Source organism: Bombina bombina, chromosome 5, assembly GCF_027579735.1.
Source record: "Bombina bombina isolate aBomBom1 chromosome 5, aBomBom1.pri, whole genome shotgun sequence".
Taxonomy (NCBI): Eukaryota; Metazoa; Chordata; class Amphibia; order Anura; family Bombinatoridae; genus Bombina; species Bombina bombina.
This window is the reverse complement of record NC_069503.1, coordinates 894,522,291-894,543,765: the sequence shown is the minus strand read 5'-3', so window position 1 is coordinate 894,543,765 and position 21,475 is coordinate 894,522,291. Positions and strand designations below refer to the sequence as shown.

General features: G+C 35.9%; 1 protein-coding gene across 1 annotated transcript in view; it reads right to left on the bottom strand.

Annotated features, from left to right (window-relative positions):
- Positions 1–16,583, bottom strand: part of RP1 (RP1 axonemal microtubule associated) — a 550,286-nt gene extending 533,703 nt beyond the window's left edge. Inside the window, exons 1-2 of the mRNA XM_053715884.1 lie at positions 15,939–16,583; positions 3,003–3,174 (exon numbers count right to left, since the gene is read on the bottom strand). Coding sequence (XP_053571859.1) covers positions 3,003–3,174; positions 15,939–16,583 — 817 coding nt within the window. The remainder of the gene's footprint in view (positions 1–3,002; positions 3,175–15,938) is intronic.
- Positions 16,584–21,475: the final 4,892 nt, after the last annotated feature.

The following is a 21,475-nucleotide window of genomic DNA, read 5'->3' as shown; positions in this document are numbered from 1 at the left end:
TTGACAGAAAGACCAGGGGAAAATAATGAAATAATTTACGTATTCAGATTGTCCAGGTGAGAAGACAGCAGCAGAGAAGAAGTCATGAAAAGAAAGCAAAGAGACAAAATTAAGAAGTAAGTACAAGAAAGCATAAGGATAATATTAAAACATATTGGAAGCAACAAATAGATTAGCATAGTTAATGTTATCACCATTAATTAACAGACAATTTACCTACTTGTAAAACCAGTTAAAATAGTTTAAGACATACTGTTGATTGGATACAAAAAAATCCTTTGTAAAAACAGCTTCTGATAAGTATTTTCGTAATGAAATACCCCTCTATATATAGATAAATCCAAACACACACATTGGGGAGACAAAAATGAGACAGCTGCAAAGAGCAACATCTTGCATTTTGTTTCATACTCAATATCAGATAACTGTGGTTGTTCACAGCCATTAGCCTGCTAAGGAGTTTCTGATGCCTTTTGCAAAAACACTGGTACATATGTTAACTACTGCCCCCCCCCCACGCATGCACACACACTAATAATAACTTTATCCATATCTGCCCAAACCGAACCCATGGCCCACTACCCATATTACCTCTGCTACAATACACACACCCAAGGCGTATAGGTTCCCTCCTACCTGATTACTGAGATAATTAATGCTGCCTTTAGTGAAATCTTCCTAACATTTACCGCAAAATCGGTACCACCCACTACACAATTTTCCTTCAAAAAAGAAACCACCCCAGCTGTTGCCTAATCATAATCCAAAAATAAATGTTATAATTAAATAGTCATTCTGATTGCCCACAAATTGTTGTAGAAAATCTACATTTATCAGTCTCTTCAGGTTAGCAGCAACAGGTCCCGTGTTGGTAGTGTTCACACCATGGTCTATATAAATAATTTACCTAATCTTAATAGGCTGATCATATTTCCAATTAGAATTGTAAATAGACAGGCTTACTGTCAAAACTGATCAAGTTAGCTGTTCTAATCTTTTTATTATTATTGAACCACCAGTAGAGTGGGCCATCATTTTTTACAAATCCATTGTAAGTAGAGTGGAACACAAAGAAGATGGATACAAAGGACTTCTTAATCTGACTAGAGGTGGCTGAAGAATGACAATTACATTCTGTAAATTACAGCAGGTAATTTGATGATGCTGAGATTGTCTATAGCTCTGTGGTTGTAGTTTGGCCCAAACAGGTGAGGTTAGGGGTAAATACGCGAAGGGCTAATATCAGTGGAGGAGCTGAGTTGAGTAAATTGTGGTGAAATATGCATAGTAAATGCATAGTAAAACAACTCTGCACTATACTTGTATTATTTATTTTGCCCACACCTGCAATTTAAATCTGAAAATTGTGGGTTCTAAATTCCTAAGAACTCAAATTGTACATGCCAGTCTTCACAAGCCTAACTCCACCACAAATCTGTCTCTGTTTGGCATCAGCAGAAGTAGTAAGAATACAAACTGCAAAACTATTACCTAAAAACATGACAATGGCTACTCCTATTAAGGCAAGTCGTGGTTACAGTTTGTCTATTGAAAAACAATCATAGAAAACAAGATGTTAATGCATTCTAAACATTTTAAAGGACCATTAAACCCCAAAATTTTCTTTCACGATTCAGATAGAGAATACAATTTTAAACAACATTCCAATTTACTTCTATTATCTAATTTGCTGCAATCTTTAGATATCCTTTGTTAAAGAAATAGCAATGCACATTGGTGAGCCAATCACATGAGGCATCTATGTGTAGCTACCAATCAGAAGCTACTGAGCCTATCTAGATATGCTTTTCAGGAAAGAATATCAAGAGAATGAAGCAAATTAGACAATTGAAGTAAATTAGAAAGTTGTTTAAAATGGTATTCTCTATCTAAATCATGAAAGAAAAAAATTGGGTTTAATGTCCCTTTAAGACTCAACTAATATGTTTATTTATTGTAAGTCTGTAGAAAAATATTGTAGTGACAAGGTGTTTACTGCCCCTTTAACTCAAACAGTAAATAAATCATGTTTGATCCTTCTGCATAGTTTCACCCCCACATGCAAGTGATGTATAGCTAGCCCAGATTGAGATGCTGTGAAAAAAGACTTTTAAACTTCTCATTGAAAGTAGTGGAAAGTACAAATATATGTGGCATTTCCCTACAATAGTTTAGCATAGATTCTGCCCTAGGATTTTGACCTAGCTTAAAAAAAGGACATGAAAACCATGTTTTTCTTTTGGTAATCAGACAGCGCAAACCATTTTAAACAACTTTCCTATTCACTCCTATTATCAAATTTTATTTGCTCTCTTGGTATCTTTTTTTACATGGAGGTAAATTTAGGAGCATGCATGTGACTACAGAATTATATAGTAGCAGTTTTCCAAAAATGTTGTACATTTGCAAGAGCACTAATGTCAGCAGTTTTTCCTGCTATGTGGTGCACCAGCCATGAGTAAATCACCTACCTAGGTATCTATTTAACAAAGAATATCAAGATAACAAAATGACGTGGTCTGTTTAAAAAAAAAAAAAAAACACAAAAGAAGATTTTTGAGTTTCATGTCCCTTTAATCAATAAATGTTTATGTGCAGATTGTGGGTAAGTTAACAGTTCTGTTACAAAGTTAGGACAGGACTAAGACATATCCTTCAGTGTGTTATAAATTTAAATATGTGGAATACTACACTGGAAAAAAACGCTTCAGCGGTTTGCATTGTTTGCTCTAGATAATAGGTTGGACAACCCCCTTATTTGAAATTGCACATATATTACTACTTCAGAGCAGTTTTTTATAGTATATTTTACACCAAAAATAAAAGAAAGATATTCTGTAAAAGAACTTTTCAGGCTTTATATGTATAAATACAAGGTACTAGTAATGCAGACATGTCCAAATTAGGTTTTTCTTTGCTCTGAAATGGCCATTGGTAGCTTTTTTTTTTTTTTTTAAACAATGATACTGATGTTACATAGTAGTTAAATAAATTTCACTCACGGGTTTTCATTTCTGGTTTTGATTTTGATTTTGGAAACACACGACTGGAGATCCCAGGTAATTTATTAGGTAGAAATTCCCTTTCAGAATCATAATTTGCAGGCTTAAAAGGTTCTCTCCCAGCTGCCACTATTGTTCCAGAACTCAGCAGTACTGCATTCATGCTAAGAATCTGATGCAAAGAAAGGAAATGTTATTAGTCAGATGTACAGTGGGAACACTTATACAGGTATATGCTTAGATGTGGATGTACACTAGCTTACTGCTACAACAGATATAGTCATTATTGGTATGCTCTGTTAATTCTCTTTATGTAATCTCAACACAATTTACAAAATACTATATTTAGCTATTAAAGTTAATGAAGCATCTGACTATTATATAAACATTTTTAGGCACCTCTTCATCTTTATTTAGATAAATGAAAGCAGCGCCCCCCTTTGGATATATAAGTCCCACCTATAGAGATACCTATACTCATTAGCATCTGTTCGAATTGGGGTACCTAATGTCTGTTTTACATATATAATCTCTATGTGGGCCCCAATGTGGGACTGAATTTGTATGGGACGGCAAAATTCCTGTAGCATCTCAGTACATAAATCTTACATATACTCCATACTCAGATCCTTACTGATACCATAAGTTTGTCTCTTTATTAAAACTATGTAGAAAAACCTAATGTGCTTGTGAGAGAGTACCCAGATTACAGGTGACAAGTATATATATATATATATATATATATATATATATATATATATATATATATATAGAGAGAGAGAGAGAGAGAGAGAGAGAGAGGTTATCATATATATTTATTTACTTGCCGTTATATATATCATTGAGGCCCACACGTTTAAAGTCGAACAAATGACCCAAGTGTGGCTTACTTCTATTTTAGTGATCTTCACCAATAATATATTTACTATAATTATATATACCTAGCCTATAGTTGCCATGTTCCTTTCAATATGAGCTCTTTATTAACTATTTTATTAACCCTCTCATTGCTTATATCAACAATTAGATTGCCTACCCCCTTCCCATCCCAACTATGAGCAGCTCTTGCCTGCTGATTTCCTCTAACATTCAACAAACTGTTACATACTTTATGATACCATATAGAAAAATGAGGTTTCATTTATATGTGCATTATCTTGCTATTGACGTCTGGCTGTCTTCTTTTACTCACTATGCGGTTTGGTTTGTACCATTTTTGTAGTCAAGACTTACTTCATTGTCTAATTAATTTATTTTTTCAGCCTGTCAATATTGTGTACCCTTACTGTTTATGAGTTCCTCTGTTACTGTACAAAACCTCAATAAAAATTATTCTAAAAAAAAAAAAGTTAATGAAGCAATATCTAAATATGTATTAAAGAATTGTTATTACACATTTGCTATTTCACTTTTGGGATTTTTAAGACATAAGACACTAGATTTATTTCAGCACCAACATGCTGGACAGCAATTTTTGGAACTGTACATTATAATGGCACGGTAAACTTGTAAATACTACACATTCCTGTCCAAGTCTAAACATTTTTAATACAAATTACAACTTTTTGTAACTGCAATAATTTTTACATTGGCCAAGCTCCTCCCTCCATTCCTCTTATTTGGAGGAGTCAATCCAGCTCTGAAAATGTCACTATTTTCAGAGCAAAATTGCATTACATAATGTATAGTGCAAAGTTATTTTATTACACATAACTAAAGATTTTTTTTCTAATGTCAAGTACAGGTTTTTTATCTGATGTATAACAGTACCTAGTTTGTATGGGCATGTGTATGTTTTCTTTTACCACCTAAGTCATGTCTTGACACAGATTACATCTTTTTTGAGCTAGACGTTGTTAATACATTCCTAAAATACATAAACATTATGTTCAAATGCAATAACACATATTTAGCTTATATTAAAGAATAATAGAGTTTTAAAGTTTTGAATATTAAAGTTGTAAAGTCATTGTTTGCTTTAGTTTTGTTGCCACTCAAATACAACAAATTGGCAAACTTCCTAGGCTTATGTACTCTCTTAATTGCAGAATAAACTGGAAATTCTGAATTCAAATTCTGCCATTACTGTCAATGACATCATAAATGACATTACATTTGACATCACAAATTGCACCATTAATTAATTCCAATTCAAATCAGCCAATAGAATAAAAGTTTTTCTATTGGCTGATTTTAATTTTTATGGGGGGTGTTTAGGGTACTTTAGTTTTAGAATAGGGCTTTTACAGGTTAATTTAAAATTTAGTAGTTTTTTTTTTTTACTTGTCGTGTTTTTATTATTTTTTTGTAACTCAGAGGTTCTTAGGTTAGCGGTCTTGAGAGGTTATCCGTTAGTGATTAAGTCAAAGAAAGGTTATAGCGATAGGGGTAGTGGTGGTTTAGGGGTTGAGTAGAGTAGGGAGTTTATTGCAATGGGGGCATGGCTGTTTAGAGGTTAATAGTGTAATGCATTTATTGTGCTGGGGGTGTTGCATTTTAGGGGTTAATAGTGTAGAGAGCTTATTGCAATGGGGGTGTGATGGTTTAAGGGTTAATAGTGTAGCTGGGTTAAAGAGTAGGTGAATGTGACAGTTTAGGGGATAATAGAGTAGGGGGCTTACTGCAATGGGAGTTAACACTCAAGTATAGGTATTAGGTGATATTGCGATTGCAATATCCTCTGGTTTACTTTTTGTGTGTCGGGTTTCTTGCAAACACAACATTTTTATTTACAACTTGTAATAACAGCACACAAAAAATTTACTTCTATTGATGTTAGTGATCGAGCAGGAGAAGGAATTACCACTCCACTTGTAATCTGGCCCATAGGCGGAAAAGAGGGTTTGTCAACCACGAGCACTACACCTGCTATTTTGCTAGTAATTTTGATTAAACATATTGGGCAAGATTATGGGTGGGGCACTAACAGTTACGCGCAAGCAAAAAGTGGTTTATTGCGGGTGGTTGTGCAAATCAGGTTTTTTTGCACGTATTGCAAGTTGAAAGTAAACGCAACCCCTTGAGTGAAATTTAAGTTAACCCACATCGGGTTACCGCATCCTCAGAGCTCTGGCAAAACAAAAAAGTGTCACAAAACACACTCATAATAACACTATATAATAAAAACTATTAAAACAAAATATTGCACAAAAAAGTTATAAGGGCTCAAAGATATGAAGTGAGCAAAGGTCTTTCACATTGAGATACTTACATATACATGTCTAAAGATGTATATGTATATATATATATATATATATATATATATATATATATATATATGTGTGTGTGTGTGTGTGTGTGTGTGTGTGTACAGATGTATTTATATGTGTATAAACATATGTACACTTGAACAGATAATTTGGGGGATTTAGATCTAAACCAAGGTTCACACACAGCTCTCAAGGGCTAATTCTGCTCAACCAAAATAGTGTTTCGCTCATATTTTAATTTGCATTATGCTACTTCTGTGTTAAATGCAAGTTACTGATCAAGACAACAAATGCAAAGCAGTCTCTGAGCGATTTAAACTTCAATGCCTTTCATCCCACCCTTTGCCTTAATACACCATCAAATGTCAAGTGTCATTGTCAGCTCTTAAAACCCATTTTATGTTTTGCCAAAGTCAACTTCTCCTTGTGGTGTCCATATGAAGTGTCACAGATCCCATGTCTCCCCTTATATGGTCTAGTGCCCCTTGGGGAGGCCCACCACGCACTTTGAAAACCACTGTCCTAGCACAAGTGAGTGTGATTTATACCTTGTGAGTACGTTATCATAATTTCCTTTATACAGTAGTTATTTTTGGATTACACAATGATGCACCTTCTTATTGTCTTATAGGCATCTTCGGACTAAAATGTCATTGATATTTCAAGATTGAAGAACTCTCGCTCAATTCAGGTCTAGATATGCTGCAAGATATTTAACTCTAGATAGATAGAATTTGACTGATAAAGTTGTTGTACATTCTGACAAAGGAGGACAGTAGTAAAGGAGGTACAAGATAGAGCTGACACTCATCTAGATTACAAGTTTTGCGTTCAAGTTTTAACGCTGAAAAAATGGTCATTAAAACAGCACCGAAACCATTACAAGTCTTGTCGGTATAGCTGTACCACAAGCCTTTTAGCCTGTAACGCAACATCAGTCCGGCACACGTAAAAATGACGTTTTTTCATGGGACTTCCATAGCGCAGCCAATACAAGTTTTGCGGTGAGGCTAAAAAGCTTGCATTGCATCCTATACCGACAAGTTCCGCTGATTCGAATCAGCCAATAGAATGAGAGCTGCTTAAATCCTATTGGCTGATTTGAACAGCCAATAGGATTTTAGCAGCCCTAATTCATATTGGCTGATTCAATTTTGTCCGCCAATAGGAATGCAATGGTACCCCCAGTATAAAAGGGGTACCTTGCATTTCAATCCTCAGTGTGCGGCGGATGATCGCATGAAGAAGACCTCCATGTCAGATTGATGGACCCCCCACTTGGACCTCTGCCTTGGACCTCCCCCTGGACCTCCACCTTGGACCTTTGCCTGGGTATTTGAATAGGTAATTTTTATTATTTTGGATAATTTGTTTGTAATTTTGTGTAATGTTTTGTTTTCATTTTGGGGTGGGTTTTTATTTTTAGATTAGGGGTTGGGCATTTCATAAAAGAGCTGAATGCCCTTTTAAGGGCAGGAAAAAGAGCTGAATGCCCTTTTAAGGGTAATGCCCATACAAATGCCCTTTCCAGGGAAATGGGTAGATTAGGTTTCACTTTATTTTTATTTTATGTGTTTGGGGGGTGGGGGTTTGTATACTGTTAGGGGGTGTTTGTTTTTCTTTTTTCTTTTTTTAAAAAGGTATTAGAATAGGAATAATTTTTATTATTTTGGATAATTTCATTTGTTATTTTTTGTAATGGTAGGTTTTTTTATTTTTTGTTATTTTAGTGTTTTTTTTTTAATTTTAGTGTTTTTTTATTTTTGTAATGGTAGTTTTTTTATTTTTTGTAATGTTAGGTTTTAGTGTAAGGCAGCTTAGGTTTTATTACACAGGTAAGTTTGTATTTATTTTAACTAGGTAGTTAGTAAATAACTATTTACTAACTAGTCTACCTAGTTAAAATAAATACAAACTTACCTGTGAAATAAAAATAAAACCTAAGCTAGCTACAATATTACTATTAGTTATATTGTAGCTAGCTTAGGTTTTATTTCACAGGTAAGTTTGTATTTAGTTTTATTAGGTATTATTAGGTATTATTTTGTTAATTATTGTAACTTTAATTTAGCTCTATTATAATTATGTTAAAGTTAGGGGGTGTTAGGTTTAGGATTAGGTTTAGGTGTTAATAGTTTAATTTAGGTTGTTGCAATGTGGGGGGCTGGCGGTTTATGGGGTTAATAGCTTTTTAGTGATGTGGGAGGCCAGAGGTTTAGGGGTTAATAGCTTTATTTAGTGGAGGCAATATCGGGGAGTGGCGGAATAGGGGTTAATAGATTTATTATAGTGTGGGCAATGTTGGGGTGCGAGGGAATAGGGATTAATAACTTAAGTATAGTGCGGGCGATATCGGGAGCGGCAGATTAGGGGTTAATATATTTATTTAGGTGGTGGCGATATTGGGAGCGGTAGATTAGGGTTTAATAACATTATGTAGGTGCCAGTGATGTCGAGGGCAGCAGATTAGGGGTGTTTAGGCGTGGGGTGTATGTTAGGGTGTTAGGTTTAAATGTTACTTTTTTTTCCCCATGGACATCAATGGGGCTGCGTTACGGAGCTTTTCATTCCGCACTTCAGGTGTTAGGTTTTTTTCTAACCCACTCTCCCCATTGATGTCTATGGGGAAAGCGTGCACAAGCCCATCAAAACAGTGCTTATATTTCTCAACGCAACCATATCGCATGCACAAGCCAGCTTTTTCAAAACTTGTAATGGCTGCGCTATGGAGGGTGAAGTAACACGTTTGTTGAAAACCCTATAGCGCGCAAAGCGAAGCTATGAGACAACTGAAAGACGATACAATACTTATGGGACACTAACATTTAATCCAACGAATAAATATTTTTCAGAATTAGAGAATTTGTAAGGAGTATAATTAGGGGTACATAAGAAAAAACATAACCACCAGGTAGACCTATGATCTCAACTATAGGAACAATAGGTGAGAAGGTAGGTGAATGGGTGGATAGTTATTTACAGCCAATAGTACAGAAAATACCTGGTTACTTGAGGTATACAAAACATCTAATAAATATGTTATAGAAAATTGAATAGAGGGATGGATACCAACTTCTAACTATACCCAGGATTCATTAAAAGTTGCATTTTCAGTTGAATTTGGTTGAAACCACTTGAAGCATTCACTGTGTTGAGCTATTTCAATTGCTTTTGTTTGATTTGTTCATTGCAAACAGCTGCAAGTCTGTAAATTTTGACAATAAACCTGATTTCCAATAGGGGTTGAATCATTTTGATTACAACTGTAGAGGTGGTTTCTCGTTATTCTTGTATACCACACATGAACGGTTTGATGGCTTTAAGAGAAATGATACAGATATATACACTGTATGACTCCAGTTTCATAGAATATTTGATTGATATAGTGAGATATCTATTAACACATAACAATTTTGTGTTTAAGGGTAAATACTTCTGTCAAAAACAAGGAACAGCAATGGGGGCTAAATTTGCCCCCTCTTTTGCAAATGTATATCTTGTTTTTTTTAATGTAAAAAATATTCAATTCCTCAAATCCATATAGAGCTAATATAATTTTTTTTACACGTTTCATAGATTACCTCTTTGTGATATGGAAAGGGGATGAACAAAGTGTAGATTCATTTGTGAATTATTTGAATGACAATTTGGGAAACTTGAAGTTCACTTATACTTTTTGTAATAGGGAAGTTATCTATTTAGATCTAAATATATTTGGAGAGAAGTATATGAAAAAGCTTAAAACAGAGGTATACCGAAAAGAAATATCAGGGAATACAATTCTAAGGCTACTTTCTTGCCAACCTAGACAAGACATCTGAAGAATGTGATACCAAAGGGCAATTTATGAGAATCATAAGGAATTCCACAGATAAAGAACAATATAGAGTACATGCAGAGGATCTCAAAAATATATTTGTCTATAGAGGGTATAATGCAGTAGAACTAGACAAGATATCCTCAGGTAGCAGATATGAGGAGAGAGGATCTCCTGAAAGATAGAAAAAATAAATTTAAATCTAATGAGAGACAGATTCTAACTTTATCTAATCTACCCAGTAGAGTAGACAATATGGTAAGATTTGTGGGATTATAACTAAATACCTACCCCTATTAGAGAAAGATCCTAAATTGTCCAATATCATAATATGAGTTAGATTTGTGTCAAGGAGGGCCAAAACTTAGGCAATATTTTAAAGAGAGACTTCTCAGTCAAACAAGAAAGTAAATCTGAATCTAATTGGCTTAATAAAAAAAAACAGGATGTTTTAAGTGTGGGTGTAGACCTTGCAAATGTTGCCAACATGTTAAAATGGGCAATAAATTTAAGTCTTCAATGACTGGTGCAGTTTTTGAAATAAGGGATTTCATGACTTGTAATACAAATTGTGCAGTTAACTAATTAACTTGTGGAGAATGTGAGTGTCACTATACAGGGCACACTATACGCTCTGTAAAAGATTCCATAAGAGAACAACTTTTGTCATTAAAACTTGAACATCCCAAAACTCCTGTAGCAAAACATTTTGCAAACACAGACCACGAGATGTTGAAGAACTGGGAAACCTCATGGCACTAATGAAATTTCAGACATAAAGTTATATTCAGATTAATTATAGAGAGGATTACATGGAGTATATCTATGTTCAATTTGTATCATAGTATATGAAAAAGAAAAAATGATTTGATACTTGTTGAGATGATATCTTATAATTAATTTGTGTTATTTTTGGGCATAGATTGGTGTCCTTTTTGCTCAAAAACATGTCCATTTTCATGTTTTAGATTATTACTATTATATTTATGCAATTATAATATACAGACTAAATAAAATCTCTTTGAGAAAAACCCCCTTTGAGAAAGCTGTGTGCGGCAAAACATGTTAGGGCATTGGTGAGGAGTCAGGGAGCTCCTGTGTTTGTTAGGGCTAGCTTAATTGGCTAAACGCAGTCTGACAATATCATAGATCTTGACTCAGCACCAACATAAATTATATGCAGCATTGTGACCTAAATGAACAATTGTAGCAGCCAAGTACAAATTAGCTACTATAGATACACAGATATCGTATGCTAGATAACAAGGTGTCTAAAATACAGACAAATATTTAACCCTGTTGTGTAAGCACAGATATCAGCTAAATACAGCGGCGCACAAAGTGCATAGGAACTATCAAACTGCTTTATTAACACTACAGAGGCAAGCTACACAGCTGCGGGGTAACAATATAATTACACCGGCTGTACACTTATTTAGTTTAAGCACATACTGCTTGAAACCTTGGTATAAGCACAAGTATCTATTGAATATGTATATAGTAACGATTGAACCAACTCACTAACGCTACAGAAGTTAATCACACAGCTAGGGTCAGCAATACAATCACGCATGCTGTACACTTACTAAGCATAAGCAGATGCTGGTTTCTGTTCTAAAGCGGCTAATCAGATTTTATCGCGCATGCTGTACACTTACTAAGCATAAGCAGATGCTGATTTCTGTTCTAATAACGGTATTACACTTAAACCGTAATATAAAATAATACAGCATCAGTGTTGGTTCCCTATATGCTACACAATACATGTCATACAGACAACTAATGAATAGTTTCAATTAACATTATTTTACGAATGGTTTATTTGGTAATATTATACCAGATGCTCGCTGGTTAATATTATTACCTGTGATTTGGAACAATTTAACCAACAATAAGATATATGGGGTAACCTGGAGTTGATTGTAGACTCTGCCGGCAAGTGTTATAACATGTACATATAGAGCCTATCTTTCCAAAAAAACAACAAATACTAACTTTATTTAATTACTACTATAAATCATGAGCTACTAGCTTTATTTAGTAATTACCATATATTAGAAGATAGTGGTTCAAACTAATCGTTTACTATATATATGGTTACAAATCTATCATGGAATGTTAAAGCATAATGTTTTAGTCTGTGAGATATTGAACAGACAAATATGAATACCCAAGTATGCACCAAGCACACTGACTGCTGAATCAATGATTTTTGCCCTGTCTACAATTATGTGCTCTATGTAATTTCAAACACATCTCGTTAACAATTTATTTTGGGTAACAATTAAACAATATGAGACATATCTTTATCCTGCAACAAATATATGGTGAATAAAAGTCGAGATAACTGACTACTGTGTTGACACGATCAGCACAGAATAACGGTGTTATCTTTAACATTGCAGAGGTTTACTACACAACAAATTCCATATTGTTTATACCCTATCTATATAACAACCTGATACTGTCACATTCAGACATTATAATGATATAAGATATATTCTTTATCACGCCCCAGGTAGCTATTTGTTTTTAATTGCACATCCCTTTATTTTAGCTCCTGGTTTGTTTTTTTTTTGCGTATTTAATAAAAGTTATGTTTTAATGACCCAAGCGTACTCCCCTTTCCATTTGGTATTCTAGCCTCTTACTAAATATATACACATTAAGTGTCACAGATGACTACAAGAGTGCTATATGTGTATTCTCTAATGGTCTTTCGGCCCATGCTTTCTCTGTAAATAACATCTCTATGACCCGGATAGTTTTTGAATATTGTATTTTTGTAGTAACAAATGTGTGCATTTTGAACATCAAATTTTCCCAATTTTTCCCAATTTTTAAATATTACATTTATTGCTGTAACATCAATCCTAAATAATAATCTAACATTCTTATATAACTATATATATAAAAATATTATATGAATTATGGCTAATTTGCTTCTTTATATTTTTGCATGGACAAAAAGACTCTGAGGCGAATTTAACAAATGTTTTGCGGACCTGATCCGACAGTGCGGATCAGGTCCGCAAGACATCGCTGAATGCGGAGAGCAGTACAAGAGCTGCTGGTGCAACGCCGCCCCCTGCAGACTCGCGGCCATTCGTACACCAGCAGGGGGTGTCAATCAACCCAATCGTACTCGATCGGGCTAAATTCCGGCAGGTGGACAGGGTTATGGAGCAGCGGTCTTTGGGTTATGAACGGGCCCTTAAGCTCCGTTCAGAGCTTGATAGATAGGCCTCTCTGTGTTAAAAAAAATAGTGATGTTTTTAACATTGTTTTTGTAATAGGAATTAATGCTTCGGACTGTCTCTGTTGATGTAAGATGCAGCTTTAGATAGATAGATAGATAGATAGATGTACTTCAGTAGGTTCAAATAATGGCTGGCCTGTTAACATTCGGCTAGATTACGAGTTTTGCGTTATGAGTGAAAAAGCAGCGTTATGGCTCTTTTCCACTACTGCTGGTATTACGAGTTTTGTCGGTATAGCTGTACCGCACACTTTTTTGGCAGTAACGCAACGTAACTACTGCAGCTTTCAAAACGTCAAAGCTGTAGCATAAAACTCATAACTAAAGTGCTAAAAAGTACACTAACACCCTAACACCCATAAACTGCCTATTAACCCCTAAAACTCAGGCCCTCGCAAACACTAAAATAAAATGATTAACCCCTAATCTGCCACTCTGGACATCGCCGCCACTATAATAAACATATTTAACCCCTAAATCGCTGCACTCCCGCATCGTAAACACTAAATATTATTTACCCCTAATCTGCTGTCCCTAACATCGCCGCCACTATACTAAAGTTATTAACCCCTAAACCTAACCCTAAGTCTAACCCTAACACCCACTAACTTTAATATAATTAAATTAAATCTAAATAAAAATGACTATCATTAACTAAATAATTCCTTCGCGCCGGATGTCTTGAAGATGGAGCCGCTCCGCGTCGGAAGGATGAAGATAGAAGATGCCGTCTGGATGAAGACTTCTGCCTGTATGGAGGACCACTTCTTGCCGCTTCGTTGAGGACTTCTTGCCGCTTGGATGAAGACTTCTCCCGGCTTCATTGAGGATGGATGTCCGGTCTTCAAAAACTGTAAGTGGATCTTGGGGGTTAGTGTTAGCTTTTTTTAAGGGTTTATTGGGTGGGTTTTATTTTTAGCTTAGGGTTTGGGCTGAAAAAGAGCTAAATGCCCTTTTAAGGGCAATGCCCATCCAAATGGGGAGCTTAGGTTTTTTAGATAGGATTTTATTTGGGGGGGGGGGGGGGTTGGTTTTACTGTTGGAGGATTGTTTGTATTATTTTTTTACAGGTAAAAGAGCTAATTTCTTTGGGGCAATACCCCGCAAAAGGCCCTTATAAGGGCTATTGGCAGTTTAGTTTAGGCTAGTGTTTTTTTTATTTTGGGGGGGCTTTTTTATTTTGATAATGCTATTAGATTAGGTGTAATTAGTTTAAATATTTGATAATTTCTTTTTTATTTTGTGTAATTTAGTGGGGGTTTTTTGTAATTTAGTTAATTGTATTTAATTAATGTAATTTATTTAATTGTAGTGTAAGGTTAGGTGTTAGTGTAAAACAGGTTAGGTTATATTTTACAGGTAAATTTGTATTTATTTTAACTAGGTAGTTAGTAAATAGTTAATAACTATTTACTAACTAATCTACCTAGTTAAAATAAATACAAACTTAGCTGTGAAATAAAAATAAAACCTAAGATAGCTACAATGCAACTATTAGTTATATTGTAGCTAGCTTGGGGTTTATTTTACAGGTATTTAGTTTTAAATAGGAATTATTTAGTTAATGATAGTAATTTTTATTTAGATTAATTTTAATTATATTAAAGTAAGTTAGGGTTAGGGTTAGACTTAGGTTTAGGGGTTAATAACTTTAGTATAGTGGCGGGGACGTTGGGGGACGGCAGATTAGGGGTTAATAAGTGTAGGTTGGTAGCGACGACATTGGGACTGCAGATTAGAGGTTAATAAGTGTAATGTAGGTGGCAGCGATGTTGGGGGCAGCGATGTTGGGGACGGCAGATTAGGGGTTAGTAAGTGAAGGCAGGTGGCGGCGATGTCCGGGGCGGCAGATTAGGGGTTAATAAGTGTAATGTAGGTGTTGGCAATGTCGGGGGGCGGCAGATTAGGGGTGTTTAGACTTGGGGTTTATGTTAGGGTGTTAGGTGTAAAGATAAGTTTTCTTTCCCCATAGGAATCAATTGGGCTGCATTACGATAGAGCTTTACGCTCATTTTTTGCAGGTGTTAGGCTTTTTTTCATCCAGCTCTTCCCATTGATGTCTATGGGGAAATCGTGCACAAGCACATAAAACCAGCTCAAAGCAGCGCTGGTATTTGGGTGCAGTATGGAGCTCAATTGTGCTCAACGCTGACATATTGCCTGCTAAAGTTGGGTTTTTGCAAACTTGTAATAGCAGCGCTCTAGGGAGGTGATCGGTAAGAATAACTTGCAAGTTAGCACCGAGCCGCTCATAACGCAAAACTCGTAATCTAGCCGATTTGTTACTTACCTTTTGTTCTCCAATAGAAAAATCTCTGCCTATGAGGTTCTTTTGATGAAAGAATCAGAATACTTTACTGGATATATACAATGCCAGATATGCAAAATATTTAAGTGGAAGTCTAACTTTACAACTTTATTATACATCATTATTCAGATAAACTTTTTTTTAGAATGCTAAAATTGATTTTGTTTATTAGCATTGCAACACTTAAAATAACCTCACTGATAAACAACAATATATTATTCAATAGCTATAGAAATAACAAAAATAACGTACATTTTTGCTAGGAAAAAAGAACACAAATTATTGATTAGAATAAAACTATCTATTTAACTCTGATTTGTAATGGATAAATAGCTTCACTCACCCTTCTTCCATCAGTGCTGTAAAGTTTGAAGACTGGGCATTGCATAACCTCGGTAATTTGATCCAATAAGGATTCAAAGTTGTGTGTTGCCTTTTTGTTTAAAATTAGACTTTGTTTAAGTTCACTATCACCATTTTTGAAAATGACAAGCTTTTTGGCATTTCCTATCACTATAGTATTTTGTCGCTGAAACGGTGCAACTACATTTTGTCGTGCTAATTGGACAGTACGTCTACGTGCACTAATTGGCCTGCTGCTCTGCCATAACAATGGCTTCTTTCTTGCCTTTTCAAGGTTGATGGGCTTAATTTTTTTCTGATGGGAACACACATAGGATTTACCATCTTCAAGTTCTTCAAGATTGGTAACGCGATGTAAACCGCGGGGAGTCATAATATTCCGGACTCCAAATGGCAAAGGAACTTTTTTGGACAAGTTGTCTAGCAAGGCATCAAATGTCTTGAAGGAACGATTAGTGACAACCATCTTTATCCCATTAAATCTTGGATCTCCACTTTTATAGAAGCATATCCTTTTTGTGGAACCTGTTTCTGTCAGATGTGAAAGTCGTGTGGAGCCAGCCAATGTACTTTCTGCAGAATTGGCTTGAGCCACTGAGATATTGGTGGAAGTAGTGTCACTCATGTTGGACAGCACCCTAAAATGATAACACATAAGAAGTTTACATTAAATAGTTAAATTCTTACATTAAATAGCTAAAATTCAAGAATTTCATACTAAAAAGATTAACTAATTATTTTATGGGAATTTATTATTTGTCCATATTGTTGTTATTTACTGATTTATTTATTTAAATGTCACCAGATTTTGTTTACTTGAACTGCAATAGTATTGGAATATTTTCAAAGACACGGTTGTCCAATATTATACTTTCCTCTAACTTACTAAATATATATCAATATTTATGGGGTTTTTTGGGGACTTCAGAGCAAAAAAAGATTTATATATATTTTTAAAGTATGGATTTCATTTTAGCATGTAACAAATCCTTTGTTCTGTGATTGGGGATTTTAGAAATATATTTTTTTTTAGCAATCCAAATCTAAGATCAAAGTAGACCTGCCAGCTGGCATCATCTGAGACTATTAAAGGTACGCTGAACCCAATTTTTTTTCTTTCGTGATTCAGATAGAGCATGCAACTTTCTAATTTACTCCTATGATCAATTTTTCCTCATTCTCTTGCTATCTTTATTTGAAAAAGAAGGCATCTAAGCTTTTTTATTCGTTCAGTACTCTGGACAGCACTCTTTGATTGGTTGATGAATTTATCCACCAATCTGTAAGAGGAACCCACCATTAGTGATGTTGCGAATAGTTCGCCGGCGAATAGTTCCCGGCAAACATAGCATGTCGATCCGCCCCCTATTCTTTATCATTGATTAAACTTTGACCCTGTACCTCACACTCAGAAGACACATTACAGCCAATCAGCAGCAGACCCTCCCTCCCAGACCCTCCCACATCCTGGACAGCATCCATTTTAGATTCATTTGGAAGCTGCATTCTTAGTGAGAGGAGGGACAGTGTAGCTGCTGCTGATTTAATAGGGAAATCGATAGCTAGGCTAGTGTATTGTCCACAGTGTCCACTACAGTCCTGAAGGACTCATCTGATCTCTGCTGTAAGGACAGCACCCCAATTTTTTTTCTTTCGTGATTCAGATAGAGCATGCAATTTTAAGCAACTTTCTAATTTACTCCTATGATCAATTTTTCCTCATTCTCTTGCTATCTTTATTTGAAAAAGAAGGCATCTAAGCTTTTTTATTCGTTCAGTACTCTGGACAGCACTCTTTGATTGGTTGATGAATTTATCCACCAATCTGTAAGAAGAACCCACCATTAGTGATGTTGCGAATAGTTCGCCGGCGAATAGTTCCCGGCAAACATAGCATGTCGATCCGCCCCCTATTCTTTATCACTGATTAAACTTTGACCCTGTACCTCACAGTCAGAAGACACATTACAGCCAATCAGCAGCAGACCCTCCCTCCCAGACCCTCCCACATCCTGGACAGCATCCATTTTAGATTCATTTGGAAGCTGCATTCTTAGTGAGAGGAGGGACAGTGTAGCTGCTGCTGATTTAATAGGGAAATCGATAGCTAGGCTAGTGTATTGTCCACAGTGTCCACTACAGTCCTGAAGGACTCATCTGATCTCTGCTGTAAGGACAGCACCCCAAAAAGCCCTTTTTAGGGCTAGAACATCAGTCTGCTTTTTTTTTTTTCCTGTGTAATCTAATTGCAGTTGCCTGCCTGCCAGCGTGTGTGTCAGGCTGACAGCGTATACTGTGCCCACTTGCCCAGTGCCACCACTCATATCTGGTGTAACAGTAGAGTACATTTAAAAAAAAAAACCAACAATTTTTTGACTGTGAAATAATAGCAGACAGCTGCCAGTACCCAAGATGGCCGCCAATAAGGCAGATGGGGAGGGTTAGAGAGCTGTTTTGGGGGGATCAGGGAGGTTGGGGGCTAAGGGGGGATGCTACACCATAGCATATGTAAATATGCTTTAAAAAAATATTTAAAAAAAAAAATTATTTTAGTACTGGCAGACTTTCTGCCAGTACTTAAGATGGCGGGGACAATTGTGGGATGGGGGAGGGAAGGGAGCTGTTTGGGAGGGATCAGGGGGTCTGATGTGTCAGGTGGGAGGCTGATCTCTACACTAAAGCTAAAATTAACCCTGCAAGCTCCCTACAAACTACCTAATTAACCCCTTCACTGCTAGCCATAATAAACGTGTGATGAGCAGCAGCATTTAGCGGCCTTCTAATTATCAGAAAGCAACGCCAAATTCATATATGTCTGCTATTTCTGAACAAAGGGGATCCCAGAGAAGCATTTACAACCATTTGTGTCATAATTGCACAAGCTGTTTGTAAATAATTTCTGTGAGAAACCTAAAGTTAGTGAAAAAGTGAACAATTTTTTTTTATTTGATCGCATTTGGCAGTGAAATGGTGGCATGAAATATATCAAAATGGGCCTAGATCAATACTTTGGGTTGTCTACTACACTACACTTAAGTTAAAATTAACTCTACAAGCTGCCTACATGCTCCCTAATTAACCCCTTCACTGCTGGGCATAAAACACGTGTGGTGCGCAGTGGCATTTAGCAGCCTTCTAATTACCAAAAAGCAACGCCAAAGCCATATAAGTCTGCTATAATGGCATGTCTGGCACACAGTGTTGGGGCAAGGGTCCATCTGACCACTGATACCTGGTCTGCAAAGTATGGTCAGGGCAGGTATATCACACCTGATGTTTTAAAGCACGTTATTGCAAACAATTTAGGAATGTTAGGTGATTTATGCCCTATATGGATTAAAACCAGACTCTGCATCAACTATGTAATTTTCCATGGGAGTTTTGCCATGGATCCCCCTCCGGCATGCCGCAGTCCAGGTGTTAGTCCCCTTGAAACAACTTTTCCATCACTATTGTGGCCAGAAAGAGTCCCTGTGGGTTTTAAAATTCACCTGCCTATTGAAGTCTATGGCGGTTCGCGAACAGTTGTGGAAGTTCGCGTTCGCCGTTCGCGAACCCAAATTTTTATGTTCGCGACATCACTACCCACCATAAATGGGCCGGCATCTAAACTTACATTGTTGCATTTCAAATAAAAATACCAAGAGAATGAAGAAAATTTGATAATAGGAGTAAATTAGAAAGTTGCTTAAATTTCATGCTCTATCTATCACGAAAGAAAAAAAATTAAGTTCAGTGTCCCTTTAATTTGTTACATTAAACCATAATTAAATTTAAAATATTTAATATAAGTAATAACAATGTGTCCTTCCACTGGGTCATTTTAATTAAAAAGTATAAATAAGTTAATTATTACATGTGGTTACATGTGGTTGTGTGTTGTGTATGTCCCTATGTGCATGAATATCTGTCTGTTTGTGTTGTATATGTGTATTTGTATGTATTGGTCTCCATGTGTGTCTGTAGTTGTGTCTGCCCATAATTGTTAGCTGTGTTTACCCATGAGTCTTTGTGTGTTTTAATTCCTTGTAAAGAACAGAACCACCACTGGGTGAAGAAGGTAAAGGACCGCTTCTATATATAGTTGGAATATCTTGGCTACAGGTAAAATGCATTTTATATGTCTCACTTGCATTAAATGGACATTAAACACTGAATACATGTTATTAGCATAGCATTAAAGTTATCTTCTGCCTCCCTCTCGTCATTTGCATCACCATATTGAAATCTTTCACTGCATTTCAATTGCTGAGTTGTTTGTACATGTGCCACAACTTTCCTGTAGATACATGCAGTGATAGGTTCCCGAATGGCAGCATCCATAATTAGAGGGGGGTGCATGAAATGTATTTAGTGTTGAATGTCCCTTTAAGGGAGCTGTAGGGGCCATGAATCTCATCTGAGGTTCTACGCTGACATAAAGGGCCAGATTACAAGTGGCGTGCTAATTACCATTCCTGCTCAAGAGTTAACTGCACTAGAAGTTCGACTTCTGCGCTTGTCAGGTTGAACTCGTATTATGAGTTGAAAATAAACTGTTTTCGCTCGGTCGCTAACCCGACGAGCGTAAAAAGTCGAACTTAGAATATCTGGTGCCCATTCACATGTTCCCCCCATAGAAGTCAATGGAGAAAAAAAAGTGGAAAACAACCTAACACCTTACTCGCGTGCAAACCTGATCGCATATTCTCATGTGCACTAATCTGACATGGCAACATGAATATTTTATATTCCAATGTTCTTCACATAGAACAATATGTTCTATTTATACTTAACTACATATATCTAATGTTTTTTTTTTGGTACAATATATATTCATACCTATAGAAAGAAGGGAAAGAAAGAAAAGGGGTGCCTCATAGTGTATTTCGTATATCATATGCTGTTGAAAAGAAAAGAAATGCACTCACAAGATAAGTGGCACCCTTCCTGGAAGGGTGCAAAAAGGCAGGCTAACACTTTCCAGTGGTTGGCTCACTGATAACGGTCTCTCCATCTGCTGATCTGTGGCTTCGTTCTCCTATCTGGACAGCTCACCGCATCAGCCGCTGTAGTCAGGTGTATCCAGAACCGCTCTGTGAAGAACCAATACTAGCAAACAAGGTCTGTTCAATTTCCCAAAGTTTGGGTAAGGACGTATAACGGACAACTTCCGTAAAGTAAAAATACTTTTATTAAAAGGTTCTGAGTTAAAAAGGCTGCAACGCATTTCTCGACCACTCTATGATCTAATAAACATATATGCCATTGTAGATCTCCATGAAAAACCTAGTCACGACTCATTTGAAATTTTGTAATACAACTTTGTATTTTTCATATGTATATGTGGTTTTAGATAGGGTAGTTTTAAACCGTTAATAAATAACTAACATGTACACACATATATATATATATATATATATATACAGTTGCAGCAGCAATTAGTTACTTCCTTTAGACTAGTTTTTATTGCTATCGTTATGAATGTATAACATGGATCCATCATAGAAGTAATTGTGTCATTATCCCTATTTTGTA